Here is a 16,821-nt window from a genome sequence, read left to right on the forward strand (position 1 = left end):
TGTGACTCCCTGTAGATCTCTAAAAATATTAGTATACATTTTTTTTAATATACATTTTTATTCAAATTTTTTTGACAAAATATTATTTGAATGAATTACCGATTTAGAAAAAAACAATGAATAAATATTGAATAAATGTCAGAGTCCAAATTCATAAAATAAAATTGTTGAAATGTAACTGAAAAAGTTATTTTTTAAAACAGACAAACCTAAAATTGTCCAAAAATGAACATACAAATTGTCAATGTGCACAAAATTGCCCAAAAAGTCAGAACATTTATTTGATAAAAAGGCAGAAAAATAAATATTTAAAAAATACACCATAAAATGTCCAAAACAAAAGAAGGCAGAAATTTACCAAAAAATGTCTTTGGAATTGGCACAAAAAAGAGTCAGAAAATTTATTATTTAAGAAAAAAAGGCATAAAATAAAAATTACAAAACAAGGAATCCCAAAAATGACCATAAAACGGCCACAAAATTGCCAAAAATGTCAGAAAATGAATAGGAAAAAAGTCAGGAAAAAAAGTAAAAAACAAAAAAACATAAAATGTCCAAAGGACAAAGAGAGGCAAAAAATTAAATTTGTCCATACTGTTTTGTTCATCACAATGTTTAAAAGTCTTGCGGCTCCAGACAGATTTATTATTATTTTTTGGGCCCATGGCCCTTTTGACAGTAAAGGTTGCTGACCCCTGAGTTAGTGCAATGACTGCTGGGCTTTGAGGATACAAGTTGTGATTATGTACACAATTATACTTAGTTATAATTCTTACAGTTTCTGTACACAGAGAAAAACCTGCTGAAAAGACTTATGCTAAAAACTTCCCAAAATTACTTTTATTCATATTATGAGATTTACATTATGAACTTATTATAAAGGCATTTAGTTAGTAATCATAACGATGAGTAAAAAAAAAATAGCACTAATAAAATATTCCCTTACCTTTGCAGTATGAGAGTGACTTTCACCGCGTTTCAGACCACACCACTTGTGTGGATATGTCAATCCCGTCACTGTGAACTCTTCATAGCGTAGCATTTTTTGATGCGTTATGTTACATTTCAGACGCATGTGCCATTTCTAGGGAGAAAAGGAGAGAGGGAGAGAATTAGAATGATTGGATGCTGGCATTTCATAAAGTAAGTAATAGAGTCCAGGCAGCCATTGAGGATGGGTTGTCTCATATTTGTGTACCAATGGTTTCCATTAGACACGTGTCAAATAGAAGGTTGTTTGTTTTAGAGGCGTTGGCAAAATAAAAAATAATACGATCACCATTGAGTAAATTCACATGATTGAATTTGGGAAGCTGGAAACTATAGAACATATCCTCAACAATAAACATAAAAAAACATCAAAGTGAAACATGTTAAGCGAGTTTATTCAATGGTCATGCTAAGCATTCAAAATGTAGTTCGAAATGGTCATGTTTGCTGTTGCTGATCTCTCATTTGACCACAAGCATGAAATAAAATAAAAGAATGGATTTGACGTTAACAGTCACAAAATCATCCACACCGATAGCCTGGTGGAAAATGCTGTTACTGCGCGCTTGCCTTACCTTGCACCAGTTTAGCATTACTCGGACTTCCAACTGCATACCAGCCATTTACTTTTCTCACAAATTCTTGCATTCGTGTTTCTGATGGGATTATTTTGCTTCAAATAGTAAGGATAAAATAGTGCTCAATTCATTCATATTTGATAGATTTCAGCATTGGCCGCTCTCTCATGGGAGTCCAATAAAAGAACTGCATCAAAAATGTCTGCCTTTACAAGTATATTCAGTTTTGACACGGTCAAAGAGCAACAAATAATTTAGGAACACAACCAGGATCCCGCATTGTCAGTTGAGTGTTGTCAACTGAAATTGTTTTTTAGCAGAGACATCTGCTCAGCAACAAATTGAGGAGCGGGTCATCGGAGCAGAAGGGACACTGTTTGAGGAAACTAATGGTGCAATCCACAGCGTCTACGGATTCTCATTATCATGGAGTTATGCAGATTAGAATCGGACACAAAATAATATACAAAACAGATCATTTTGTGTTTGAACTCATTGTGATCTATGACTTAATACTATGATTGAAATCTTCCTAATGGTATGCAGATGAAGTTAGGCGAGGAGGAGTGGAGGGTGAGTGGGCTTTATTAGCTGTAGGAAATGGACAAACCTTCTCCCAGTTAATCATTCATCAAGTCCACAAAGTAGGCTCACAAAGTAATTGTCCACTGAATTCATTCCGCACTCAGGGATATTTTGGTTAAACACCTTTAAATGACTTACTGCACTTCTTTGAGTGGATTTTATTACAGTGATCACAAAGAGATTTAGAGGTAAGTTCACTTTTGGGAAATGTTGGTCGTTCGTACAGAATTCAATATTAGTTGACCTTTTTCCATGAACAATGCTCTTTGTTACAAAACACTTGTAATCACCTAATCTTGTGCTTGCATTTTTTTTTTAACATAATTTTACCGTTTTAATGGGAAATTTGATGTAATGTATATAGTGTCAATTTGAGGATTTGAGGTTCTCGTCAGTTTTTATTGGGTTGCTTTTCAGAGTGAAATAATGTAATCATTAGTTGCTTACATCATATATTTTGATATGTTTGTGGTAAAAACTTACTATAATATACCACATGTTGGACTTATGTGACACCAAATGCTGGAAACAAATTCCTTCTGTGCGTAACAATACACCCATTATTTCAAAGTTGTTTTAAAATTGGCCTTTGTGACAAAATCTCAATGACCAAAAATTTTGGTTGCGAGAATTTGTATTCCTGCGAAGAATTTAGCTGGTTAAGCAGAGTGTGTGGTGGCCGTCACTTCATTATCACATCTCTGCCCCGGCATTTTTCCAACGGTATTAGCGAGATGCATGCGGGCTCCATTTGGCCGTCGTCCATGATGACTGGGTTCACTGGCCACAGCATGAGGCTGCAGCAAGCAGGCTCATTAAAGTCAGACTCCTCTCTTGGTTCAACACTTCTTCCTTTCTCCACTCAGATACCACCAGTGCGAACATGAACATCACAGGGTGGCACAGCGAGCAGAGATAAAACTAGTGTCTTCGCTGAAAAGAGAAGAATCCCGCCCGGCAGAAAAAGATGCGATTTGTGTGCTGTCTGCTGCTCCTTGGATGCACTTATGTCACGTCCACCTATGGGCCTCATCAACGAGCACAGATGACTGGTGATATTTTGCTCGGGGGGCTCTTCCCCATTCATTTTGGGGTTGCATCCAAAGACCAAGACCTGGCAGCACGGCCTGAGTCCACACAATGTGTCAGGTGATCGACTTACACAGGCCACAATATTAAATACACCTGAACAAGCTGAGATCAAATATGAGAGCTTTATCAGAATCCTTTCTTTATACAAAGATAATAACTAAGGTTGCAGATAGTACGGGTCAATTTTTATTCCATCCCTTGTCAGAGGTGGAAAATCCAGGTCCAGAGAAGTCCCTCCTGTAACAGTTTGACTTTAGCCACAGGTGCTTCTACTCTATTGGCAGGTAAATGAGCTCTTACCTGCCGATTGAGTCGACGCCCCTTTGGCTAAAGCCAAACTGTGGCAGGACCAAATCCAAGTCGAGAAAGTAGAAAACGCTGATTGAGTAGAAGCAACGTGGCTAAAGCCAAATTGTGGCAGGGTTTTTACTTTCTGAACATAGATTTCCCAACTCTCACAAGAGATATTAAGAAATATGTTTTTACAGTTCTGGAACCTATTGGTCAGAATGGACAGTCTAGTTGAAAAGCGGCAGGTAAGAGCTCCTTTACCTGCCAGTTGAGCAAAAAGCACCTGTGGCTAAAGCCAAACCATGGCAGGATTTTTACGTTCTGGACCTGGATTTGCCACATGAGTATATTCTGCTGTATGTTGACATCTGTTTTCTAAACTGTCAAATCTATCGTATTTTGTCCTACAGGTTTAATTTCCGCGGTTTCCGTTGGTTGCAAGCCATGATTTTTGCAATTGAGGAAATCAACAACAGCAGTACGCTCCTGCCCAACATCACTTTGGGCTACAGGATCTTTGACACGTGCAACACTGTGTCAAAGGCCCTGGAAGCCACTCTCAGTTTTGTGGCCCAAAATAAGATCGACTCCTTGAATTTGGATGAGTTTTGCAACTGCACTGACCACATCCCGTCGACCATCGCGGTCGTAGGGGCTGCTGGATCTGCTGTCTCGACAGCAGTGGCAAACTTATTGGGACTGTTTTATATTCCGCAGGTAAGTCCGGTGTATGTGTACTGTAAACGAGTTTGTATGCTTAGATCTATGTAGGACCGCGATCTATTGATCTGAGAAAATTGCACGTTGCCTTTTCAGATCAGCTATGCATCGTCCAGTCGCCTCTTAAGTAACAAGAACCAGTACAAGTCCTTCATGAGAACCATTCCTTCGGATGAGTACCAGGCTACGGCCATGGCGGATGTAATTGAGTATTTCCAATGGAACTGGGTCATTGCTGTGGCCTCGGATGACGACTACGGGCGGCCCGGTATCGAAAGGTTTGAGAAAGAGATGGAGGAGAGAGACATCTGCATTCATCTCAATGAACTGATCTCGCAGTACATGGAGGACCACGAAATCCAAGCGCTGGCCGACAGGATCGAAAACTCTAGCGCCAAAGTTATCGTGGTGTTCGCCAGTGGTCCCGATGTGGAGCCTCTAATCAAGGAGATGGTCAGGAGAAACATCACAGATCGAATTTGGATCGCCAGTGAAGCTTGGGCAAGCTCCTCCCTCATCGCGAGACCCGAATATCTCGATGTGGTGGCAGGCACCGTTGGCTTTGCCTTAAAGGCGGGACATATTCCCGAGTTTAGAGAGTTCCTGCAACAAGTCCAACCAAAGAAAGATAGTCACAATGAATTTGTCAGGGAGTTTTGGGAGGAAACTTTTAACTGTTATCTGAAAGACAGTCCGAGGCTCCAAGAAAGTGACAATGGTAGCACGAGTTTTAGGCCTTTGTGCACTGGTGAGGAAGACATCACCAGTGTGGAGACGCCATACCTGGACTACACCCACCTTCGTATCTCATACAATGTGTATGTCGCCGTTTACTCTATTGCACAGGCCCTGCAGAACATTCTGACCTGTACACCTGGACAAGGACTTTTTGCAAACAACTCCTGCGCTGATATAAAGAAAATGGAGGCATGGCAGGTAAACCGTTTGCACGTATTCAACAAAGGTGCGAATGTATTTAATTACAAGACTTTGTGCTACACAGGTACTAAAGCAGCTCAGACATCTGAAATATACCAACAGTGTGGGAGGCAAGATGCATTTTGATGAGAACTTCGACGTGGCGGCGAAGTACACAATCATCAACTGGCACAGGTCTGCTGAAGATGGTTCTGTGGTCTTTGAGGAGGTTGGATACGATCATATTCATTCAAAGAGGGGAGGCAAGCTGGTCATTGACAAGACAAAGATTCTCTGGAACGGATACAGCTTGGAGGTACATACCACTTGCTATGTTTCGTTTGGGGTCGTCAAAAAATGTTCAGTTCAGCCTGGAACAGAAATTCCAGAACTGGTTTGTCAGAAGCATGTGGGCAGGATAACGTGATAGTAAAGAGAATAGCAAAGGCCATAAACGTGTCAATGAACTTTTTGGCAATGGTCAAGAGTCGGGACGCCCTTCGTCAATATTCCAGGCAGAACCAAAGTGTAAACGTCAATCTGTCAAAGTTATTTTAACACCAGGCTTCCATCATTGCTAAATTACAGCCTCTATTTTAGGATCGACAATAAATTTCATGTGCGCAGTCTGTCAATCGCTTGACGTAAAATGGTGCACCAAAGGATTCTAACATGCCTGATGTCAAACTGAGATGGTCCGTTGGCACTGACCCGGTTATTGATTATTTAAATTGATGGACATGAACTTACTTCCCGCAATGCTTAGTCCGTCAATTTCTTTAAAAATCCGTCATTGGTTAATCGTCAACAAAATGGGCGTCCGTCATTGACGGAATGCTCACCTGTGACTGCAAACAGGGTAAACCAGGCTTCCCCAATCCTGGTCCTTGAGGGTTGGAGTCCTCCAGGTTTAAGATGTTTCTGTCCTCCAACACACCTGATTCTTAAGATCAAGATCGTTACCAGGCTTCTGCAGAGCATGCTGATAAGCTGATTATATACGAATCAGGTGTGTTGGAGGATGGAAACGTCTAAAACCTGCAGAACTCCGGCACCTCAAGGACCAGGAATTGGGAAGCCTGGGATGAATAGTACTGTATAGAAAACTTTCATTTACAGTACCTCAACTTCCAATCTGTCAGGTGCCGTTCTCCAACTGCAGTGAGGACTGCGAACCCGGCACCAGAAAGGGCATCATCGACAGCATGCCTACTTGTTGCTTTGAATGCACTGAGTGCTCAGATGGAGAGTACAGCAACCACAAAGGTACGTTGACAACGCTGAAAGGTTTTTGTTGCATTCTTGGAAAGTTGAAATTCTGAGGATGATCTTATTGTCCACACAGATGCCAGCATTTGCACCAAATGTCCCCATAATTCCTGGTCCAGTGGAAACCACACCTCCTGCTTTTTAAAGGAAATAGAGTTTCTGTCGTGGACTGAACCCTTCGGGATAGCTTTGGCCATATGCGCAGTACTGGGCGTTGTCTTGACAGCTTTGGTAATGGGAGTGTTTGTCAAATTCCGCAACACCCCCATCGTCAAGGCCACAAACCGGGAATTGTCTTACTTGCTGCTCTTCTCACTTATTTGCTGTTTCTCCAGCTCGCTCATCTTCATCGGACAGCCGCACGATTGGATGTGTCGTCTGCGTCAACCGGCTTTCGGTGTCAGTTTTGTTCTTTGCATCTCTTGCATCCTCGTCAAAACCAACAGAGTGCTTTTGGTGTTTGAGGCCAAGATCCCGACGAGTTTCCATCGTAAATGGTGGGGATTAAACCTGCAGTTTCTTTTGGTGTTTCTCTTCACGTTTGTCCAAGTTATGATATGCGTCGTGTGGCTCTACAACGCTCCCCCTTCCAGCTACATGAACCACGACATCGATGAGATTATTTTCATCACCTGCAATGAGGGCTCTGAGATGGCTCTTGCGTTTCTCATTGGTTACACTTGCCTCCTGGCGGCGATCTGTTTCTTCTTTGCATTCAAATCCCGCAAACTTCCAGAAAACTTCACCGAGGCCAAGTTCATTACTTTCAGCATGCTCATATTCTTCATTGTCTGGATCTCCTTCATCCCCGCTTACTTTAGTACTTACGGCAAGTTTGTTTCAGCGGTGGAAGTCATCGCAATTCTGGCGTCCAGCTTCGGGATGCTGGCCTGTATTTTCTTCAACAAGGTCTACATCATCCTCTTCAAATCTTCCAGGAACACCATAGAGGAAGTCAGGTGCAGCACGGCAGCCCATGCCTTCAAAGTGGCCGCCAAAGCCACGCTCAAGCAGGGCACGGTGTCCAGAAAAAAGTCCGGCAGCATCGGGGGATCATCTGCCTCCTCTCCGTCGTCCTCCATCAGTCTCAAGACGAACGGCGACGGTGGTGAAACACCCTCTGGAAGGAACAAGCCGAGAGTGAGCTTTGGCAGCGGGACAGTCATGTTGTCGTTGAGCTTTGAGGAGTCGAGAAGGAGTTCTTTAATGTGATTGCCTACCTTTTAGTTGCACCTTTTATTTTTTTTTGCGGGACTTTAAAAAAGGAACGAAAACCATGTTCAGCCTGCCTAATAATAAACTTTTGACTGGCCAATGTGTGCTTAATACATATTTAGTTTTGCACATTATTGAGATGTTGATATTGTTGAGAATGAATGTCCACTTTTAATATGATCAGTTAGTAAATATGCAGTGAAGGCTTCATGGAGAATCTGTTGAGTTTTAGAGAACTTTCTGTGCTTGCTTATCACAAGTGTGTGGCAAGAGCAAACAGTGCAAATGTGTTTCACATATAAATGCTATTCAGACAACAGGCCTACACTATAGGCAGCTTTGACGTGCATCGGGGAGGAACACCTTTGAGGATGGCACTATTTGTTTAAAACCACTCAACTGCGAAGATAACAAAGTCGCATCTTTGCATTTGTGAAGGACCCGCAAAGCTTTTTTTGTCTTGGCTTTTTTATTCCAATAAAATGTAGCTTTGAAGATCTTTGCTACTTTATTTATTCCACTATTCAAAGCTGCAGCTTTAATGAAACATGTTGACTTGACAGCTTTGGGAAATCTGTTTTTTTTCCTCTTTTTATGGAGTGCAAAGGGCATTTGAGGATGACACGCTGAGATTTTCAGGATCAGGGTTGACCCTGACAGGTTTGAAAACAGGCTGAGAAGCAGCTGGACAACTAGAGACCCACCAAACAACAAATGGATGTCCAGCTGAGACCAGCATGATGTGCACATTTGATCTGCAGTGTGACTATGACACTGAAAATACATATCTGTTTGTCTCAGGCATTACAAATTGTAATAATAGTGTTTAACTAATGGTTAGCTGGTAAAATGGCCAACTATATGACAAGATATTGATAAAATTACTTCTAATGACATTCTGAGTCAATCAGTTCTTGAGGAAGACTTTCATTTTGAATATAATATAAGTACCACACTGTAATATCCATTTGAAAAGTTGGTTAGTCAATCTGATAATCACAATGCAAACTAAATATACTAGAGAAGTACGTTATATTTACGACAGGAATAAAACACTAAACTATATCATTTAAATTTTAATGGAATGGATAGGTGTCATCTTGGTCTTATTAAAATGTAAACAATGACGAAGAGGACTGTAAATATGTATTGGTCAATTCACGCATTAAAAAAAAACTGTTGTTAATTTTGTCGTGCACTGGACACGAATGTAATATTACATTTTAAATTCATCCTGAAATTTCACAGTAAAAGCCGGATGTGCTTTTGTTATGAGAGCCCCCTGCCGGAAGTGCATGCATTTGCGTTGACTTTACAGCCATCAACAAGGGAGTGACATGCTACATACAGCCTTGGAAGTGGCAACAAAAACTGTGGTCAATATCGAAACGAAGACCTCTCTGCTTTCACCGAAACAAAAAGATGCTTAAATGTTCCACGAGCTGTCCTTTTACAACAGGCGTGCCCATTTGTCTGCTGACGTAGGGAGAAGCCACTGAGGAGGTAACAGCCAGTAACGCAGATAACGACGTGTGGATTGTGTGCAAACATGGAGAGAATCCGGGTGGAGGAGGACGTGTCGCCTTTGTGAAAGGTGTCCACTTGTACTTGTGTCTCTTCTCGTGACATGATTACAAATGAAATGTTATGTACTATCGTGGGTATTGTACTATAATGGGATGCTCGTGGAGCTAGCAAATGCTAGCGCAACTTGTCCCGAAAAGAAGATGACTTCGAGGAAAAACAAGCATCATTAGGTCATTTGAAGTAAGTATTTATGAGAATACCAAAATATAGAGAATTTTTTTTTTTTTTTAACATTTTGTTTGTTTACGTTAATGTTGTGATTGTTAATGTGCAGCTTCACGTTATCAATTTGTTTACTAATTAACTGGCAACGGAATGTCTTCTTGTATTGCTGTTTACGCCTTTTCATTTTATATTTTGGATACTAATCGATACGTACTAATCGATATAATAAATATTAACATAGTATGATAAAAATGTTTTCCTGTAAAGGGAATTTTTGTTTTTCTTATTTAATGAAACTACGTCTTAAGATATTACGTCATTTCATATGGCCGCCACATGTTCATCATTTCCTTTTTTTTTTTAAACAAAAGAAAATCCCATCTTCTGTTTTTAATGCACAATACATTTTGGGTTTTAATGGCTAGCATTTCAGCCCCACAGTTCTGAGGTTCTGAGTTCAAATCCTGGCCTTTGTAGAGTTTGTTCTCCACATTTCTGCATGCACTTTGACTCATTTTGACATTTCAAATACACGCAAATTTAAATGAAGGTGTGAGTATAAATGGTTGTTTGCCTGCAATCCCAATGAGGCTATAGAACATGAATAAATGGGAGATCTTATGCAAGTGTACCTAATTAAGTGTCTAGTCAGTATTTAGTTACATTTATGGCGAGTAAGAATGAGGACAAACTGTATAGAAAATGGAATGATAAAAAAAAAGAAAAAAAGAAAATGGAATGATAATAGACAGTAAGCCAGTATAGACAATTCAAACAGATCTACAACATGATACCAAGCAGTTGTTAACCATTCAGATGACCCTGTTAGCAGTGTCGCTAAACTAATAGCGCCAAACACAAGGGAACATATCTTAGGATACTGAACCTGCAATTTACATGACACCGATTCCAACTGAGTGAAGTGTAATTGCTATTTTTTGAAAGATTATATCGGTCATGGTGTAGTTAATACTTTAGCTTAATGCTAATAAACTACAAAATGCCACACAGGCGCTAAAAAAGAGTATCGGTTGCGATGGTATAACCGTTGAAACATTTAATTGTCATTACTGTATATTTTAGGACAATATTACATAGTGTTATTTTTCTGTGCACTAACATCTGATCTCTCACTCGTTCACAGCTGATATCGATTCATCGTCTTCTGGCTCCTATCACGAATGTTAACGCCAATATGGAACCGCACGGTGGAAAGTGGAAAGCAGCGACATGCTTCACTGTCACGTGCTGACTGCTCCTGACCTAAAGAACACATTTTGAAATCGTAAAGCCAGAACATCATCACACAGCCATGGCCTTTTGTTCGTCCGCGTGCAAGATGTTGCGCAGGGTCAAGTACGTGTTCCTGCTGCTTCTCTCTCTGTCCGTGCTGGCGTGGATTTCCATGTTCTACGGCGGCAGCGTAAAATCTGCTTTGGTCCCCTCGGCGGCAACGCAGCCTCTCGTTCAAGGAGAGAGCACGCAAGACGTGGCAAACTTGGGGACGTCGGCGGCGGTTCGCTTAATTACACCAACGCCAATCGAAGAATGCCCTAGGGAGTCGCCGCTGCTACGTGAGTGAACGGCCACATTTGATGCATTGTCTTTGCAAACATAGAATTCTTGTAACAGATCACCTGCGGTGTTGGATCTCATTATATTGTGCAGATGTGTGGATGACTTAAATAAATATTATAAATGGTCATTAGTAGGCCATATTTGTAAAAGGTAGAGCTGCTGTATGTCAGCTCTTCCTGACAAGTGACAAAATAAATATAGTAAAACAATAAAAAGATGGAGGATTGTTTGGCAGACTTCAATGTAAGAGAGGCCAATCGTCAATGTAATATTATTGCTTCAACCTTAAACGATTTTAATATTTGTTGTTGTTATTCATGTATTACACCATGTTTAAAATTGATATGGCTGGCCGTTGATTTGGATAAAGTGGAACAAAAAGCTCAATAAAAAAGCAAAAGGTGCAAATAGATATAGAGACGTCTCACTCTCAAGTGTATTTTCTATCAAAAGATCTTTGTGAATTGCACAAATTCTGATTCCGCAGAAGGAGCGGTGAAGCTGAACTTTGAGCCCTCTCTGAAACTGAAGGAGGTGGAGGAAGAGAACAAGCGAGTGTCTGAAGGCCAGTATCAGCCTTTGTCCTGCACGGCCAGGCACAGCGTGGCCATCCTCATTCCCCATCGCAACCGAGAGCGACACCTCCTCTACCTGCTGCACCACCTGCATCCCTTCCTGCAGAGGCAGCAGCTCCACTATGCGGTTTATGTCATCCAACAGGTACCGTCAACGCTGACATAATGGATGTGCAGTATGAGCATTCTTGTATAGTGTTCTGCGGGCGAGTATTAGGGCCCGTAAAGAAGAAAAAAAAAAGAAGGTTGGCAGGATTCTCACTTTAAAATCCGAACTCTGAGAATAAAGTCAGAATTTTGAAAATTTTGATTACAGTTATTTTTGGACTACAAGCCACTACTTTTTTTCGAGCCTGCGGCTAATACAAAGGTGCGGCTTATCCTTCAGATCACAAGGGGGCGCACTATAAAGGAAGCGCAAGAGCGTCAGGCAGAGCAAACCAAACCAAGTGAGCCCAAATGCAGTAGGAGAGACAGAACAAGAGCGAGACAATTTGCGCCCTCATTATGGAAAAGAAAGTAGCGAGAACCCGGTGCGGTAACATTAAAACACCTGCGGCGTACAGTCGGGTGCGGCTTATATGTGTAACAAACTCGAGTATTCCGCAAATTTAGCTAGCGCGGCTTATAGTCAGGTGCGCCTTATAGTCCAGAAATTACTGTATTCTCAGAATTGTTACTTTATTACTTTATTCTCAGAAAATAAAAATTCCGATGTTATTCTCAGAATTCTCACTTTAAATTTTTAGTTAGAATTCTGAAAATAGTCAGAATTTTCAGAACTCTGAGACTATTTGGAATTCTGAGAATGTTCACGTTGAAATGAGAATTCCGAGAATTACTTTGAATAAAGTCTGAATTAATTTCGCACTTTAAAGTGAGAATTCACAGAAAGATTCTCAGAAAATTCGGACTATTCTCATAATTCTCCCTTTATTCTTAGAAAGTCCGAATTCTGACTTTATTTAAAGTCAGAATTATGAGAATAGTCCGAATTTTCAGAATTAAGAGAATATTCGGAAATCTGAGAATAAAGTCAGAATTCTCACTTTGAACCGAGAATTCTGAGACTAAAGTGAGAATTCACAGAATAAAGTCCGAATTCTGAGTTAAAAGTGAGAATCCTGCTCACCTTTTTTTCCCCTTCTTCTTCACTGGCCTTATCATCGTCTTTAGTATTCTAATTTCACTGTCTCTACTAAAAGGCTGGTGATGCCACTTTCAACCGTGCCAAATTACTGAACGTGGGATACTTGGAGGCGCTTAAAGATTACAATTGGGACTGCTTCATTTTCCACGATGTGGACCTGGTTCCTGAAAATGATCACAATCTCTACATCTGTGATACGCAACCCAAACACCTGGTTGTTGGCCGGAACGCCACCGGATACAAGTAAGTTCCTGGGAAAAAAAGACTCATTTCCTGCATGCCTGCGTAAAACAGCCCCACTCTGGTCTGATATTAGTCAATGATTGGAAATGCTCTGACACAAACTACTCATAGTCTTAAATGTGTGTTCCCCTCCACCAGGTTGCATTACAAAGGATACTTTGGAGGAGTCACGGCTATGAGCAGGGAGCAGTTCCGTAAAGTGAATGGATTTGCAAACACCTACTGGGGTTGGGGCGGAGAAGACGACGACCTACGCATCAGGTGAAAGAAGAAACAAGTTCTGAAAAGCATATTTTTAAGATACAAACTGGTTCACATCTATTTATTGCTCGATGGAGAAGGGTCTTTTTTTTCTTTTTTCTTTTTTTTTCTAAGAGCTCAGTATTGTTCATTCGGAAATGTCATCATCATTGCTCTTTATTTTTTATTTTTTATTTTTATTTTTATTTTTATTTTTATTTTTATTTTTATTTTTATTTTTATTTTTATTTTTATTTTTTTGTGGGTGAGTATGTGTATGTGCGTGCGTGCGTGCGTGCGTGCGTGTATTTGTTAGCTCACCAAAAAAAACTATTAGAAAAAATCTCATACCGTTCACCTAAACCGAACACCGAAACTGATGGAGAAGGGTCTTAATGTCATTGCATGTGTACTCTTAGGGTGGAGCTACAGAGAATGAAGATTGTGCGACCACCGGGCGACATCGCCCGCTACACGATGGTGTTCCACAAGCGGGACAGCGGTAATGAGGTCAACAAAGACAGGTCGGTCATTTGTCATGGTCGTGTTCTGGCAACAATTTCTAGTTTTCCTGAATTGTTTTCTTTTTTTTTTTTGTTTCCTCCCGATCTAGGATGAAGCTGTTAAGACGAACAACGCTAGTTTGGAGAAAAGATGGACTGAACAGCTGCAAATATCAGACAGTATCAGTGGAGAGGCTGCCAGTCTACGTCAATGTGACCGTCGACATCGGAAAGCCGTAGAACTGACGTTTCAAATGAGCTCTGCTCACTGTTGCACATTTGAAGCAGCTGAGGCGCAAGTTCAAATCCGCAATATCCATTTCTTGATCTCAAGCTGACGTCTCTGCGGCAACAAAAGTGAACGTTGAGCTTTATTGTTCAGCTTGCATTCGCTTTATCTCATGTTCTGCCCATGCAGGACTCACGACTGTGTTGGGTTAAAAGTACTGAATGTGATTCGATGCATTTATTTTTCTTTCTTTTTTTTAATTTGACTAGATTGCACTTTTTCCATTTACATATTATACTTTTAAAGTACACATTGCTCAACATATCTATGACCAAATGTTTAGCTGAACTTAAATTGGGGTCTCAAAACGTTTAAGTAGCAAAAAGTGAACACTGGACTGAAATGCTCGTTGGACAAAAGACAAAAGTCTTGATATGATTGCAAGACTGAATAAAACATTACAGTAATTATGTTCATTAAAAGTAGCCTCAATTGTATTGATAGTTTATTTTTAGATTCAATATAATTTATAGATAACATCGAATACTTTATACTCAGCTTTGGGGCGTGCCCTTAGAAATTGACAACATTCAGAGTATTATTTGTATGTTATTCAAGAAATTTTTGTTTTGCAATACAAATGTACTTGAAGGATGCAATAAGATGGGCCGTTTCCAAAATGTTGTTTAAAAAAAAAAAAGGGGGGGTGCAAAGTGTCCTTACAGGATTTGTGTGAGACAAGGAATCTCTGGCTCTCAGATAAAGATGAGCTTGGTAACATGAAAATAGTCAATGATATTCCTTGACTGCCTTTTCTCGAAGTTAATTTTGTGCTGCCATGTTCATTCGACTGAAAGATGGAATTGTGTATTTTATTTTGGGGGGGGGGGAGGGGCCTTCAGTTCTTGGTTTGCAGAAAAATGTAATGGGTGGTGGCTCAATATTACCTTAACAGTGTCTAAATGTGACCAATGACAATAAGCTCTCATTATCCAGTATAAGTAGTAAACTGCATGATGGTTAGTAATGAGACTTGAGACGCACGTATCAATTTCATTATATCTTATAAGGGATAAGCGGGCCTCTTGTGTGTGTGTGACAATTTCTATGTTTTGTGTCCACATGATCATCACAACATGGCTGGAACTTTCTGATGATTTCAGACATATTGCCAATCCCGACAGACCAATGTTGCTACATATGTTTTTTTTTCTTTGAATGTGATTCATTATACAACACAATTCATTATTTAAGTGTCATTTTGTGGGGTTTTTTTTTTTTTTTTTTTAGTGGTGCTGAGTTTGGGAAAATAGGAGGGAAATGTCTAATAAACAATTATTTTAAAATGGAATAAATTATCTCCCATGTTTCCACTCCTGAGCATTACAAAGCGCTCACAATTACAATTATTTTCATATCGTGACTTGATCTTATTTTGTTGTCATTCTATGGCAAATTCCACCACAAGTAACGTCGTTGAAATAAATGAAAAGAATAGCTTGAAATGATTCTTCTGATTGCAGTGTATAGATCTGGCCACTGGGAGGCAGAAGCAACAAGATTTCCTGTCCTGTACGTAGGCAACATTCGCATTACCTGCTGTTTAGTTTACCGGTAATTAGCGCAGCAGAATGAAAGTAGAAAAATATGACAACTAGCCCAATGATCGAATCAGATATATTTGCTATGGCAGAACTTTCGGTGTAAAAACAACTAAATGTCCCCGAGTGTCCACTGTGGAGCTTATGTTTGCAAATTAGATGGTATCATCATAGAGGAACCAGAGGAAAAGCAGTTCATCAATCTTTCCTGGAGTTTATCTTATCTGGCTTTTCCAGGGTGTCATGATTGGCACTTGGAGCACAGATAAGCAAATAATCACTAACACACAGAAATGCTTCTTGCACTCTTTAGAATCTTGTTGCTGTGAAGTTAAACTGTCTGTTTACACATCATAACGAGAATAGTTGCACATCGTTTCCACTCCCTCATTTGTACCAGAAGCTAAATTTTAAAGCCATAAAATGTGCAGTGACTTCTATAATGAAGGCCGCTTGTTATTCAAATCCAATGACCTCTCGGCTATTTTTATTATTTTTTTTAAACAGGGCAAAGAGAGAGCGGGATGTCTGAGGCTTTGTATGGACAAAATGATGTCATGTCCTCTTCCTATGGTGCAGAAAGAAGCTTTGTCTTCCAGAGGCCATGCCTGCCTGGTCATCAAGCTTACATGTGACACACTCTCAAGCACATTTTATACAACGGCAGTGTTGACGCCATTGTTGCCCAATGCGTGCTATGCGTATAATGACATCTAGCAAGCCGTAGAGGCATATTTAAGAAAATGGCCCGCTTTTACTGAATAATAATTATTGAGTATATATTTTTTTGTAGGTATCAGCAAATCTAATGTTATAATTAAAGGTGGGGTCTTAAGTTTTGGCCGTTTGTGTAAACAAACAATTCAATTGGCTCAACTCAACTCAAATTCAGAAGGGGCTTTTATTCTGACCATTTGTTTTCGATATTTGACATAAAGTCGTACTGAGTTTAGCTTCTCATGCTAGCTGCTCGTTAGCTAGCCGCCAACAGGCTAGCTGCATTTGATTACTTGTGATTAAAAAGGTAGTGTTTTATCTGTGTGTTGTTTTACATCAGTTCTTGATTTAATGTTTGTAAGTCCTCAAAATGTTCTGACGCAGATAGAAACACAGAATAACGCAAAATGTCTCAATTTATGACCAAGAAATAGGGGATGAAGGGATCAACCCTGTTTTGATTTATTAACTGACTGATTGGTTATAGTATATATCGATTTACAGATCTGGTGATCATTTTTATAGGAAAAGCTTTACCGCGGCCACACAAATAGACGAGCAAAGCCTCCACAATA

The 16,821-nt window shown here is 40.1% G+C and overlaps 2 protein-coding genes across 2 annotated transcripts; both read left to right on the forward strand.

The window, feature by feature from the left end:
* Window positions 1-2,217: 2,217 nt before the first annotated feature.
* Window positions 2,218-7,655, forward strand: casr (calcium-sensing receptor). The gene is made up of 7 exons (XM_086098840.1): window positions 2,218-2,341; window positions 3,020-3,302; window positions 3,947-4,253; window positions 4,353-5,192; window positions 5,260-5,490; window positions 6,317-6,440; window positions 6,520-7,655. The coding sequence occupies exons 2-7, from the start codon at window positions 3,121-3,123 to the stop codon at window positions 7,653-7,655; spliced, it is 2,820 nt and encodes a 939-aa protein (XP_085954966.1). The 5' UTR covers window positions 2,218-2,341; window positions 3,020-3,120.
* A 1,304-nt stretch (window positions 7,656-8,959) lies between these two features.
* On the forward strand, window positions 8,960-14,796 carry b4galt4 (UDP-Gal:betaGlcNAc beta 1,4- galactosyltransferase, polypeptide 4). The gene is made up of 7 exons (XM_086057950.1): window positions 8,960-9,425; window positions 10,555-10,984; window positions 11,476-11,708; window positions 12,769-12,956; window positions 13,095-13,217; window positions 13,616-13,720; window positions 13,810-14,796. Exons 2-7 carry the CDS (start codon window positions 10,723-10,725, stop codon window positions 13,937-13,939), a joined length of 1,041 nt encoding a protein of 346 aa, XP_085914076.1. The 5' UTR covers window positions 8,960-9,425; window positions 10,555-10,722; the 3' UTR covers window positions 13,940-14,796.
* The last annotated feature ends 2,025 nt before the right edge of the window (window positions 14,797-16,821 follow it).

The sequence above is a fragment of the Leptonotus elevatus genome, chromosome 16, assembly GCF_054856555.1.
Source record: "Leptonotus elevatus isolate MCC_2025b chromosome 16, RoL_Lele_1.0, whole genome shotgun sequence".
Classification (NCBI taxonomy): Eukaryota; Metazoa; Chordata; class Actinopteri; order Syngnathiformes; family Syngnathidae; genus Leptonotus; species Leptonotus elevatus.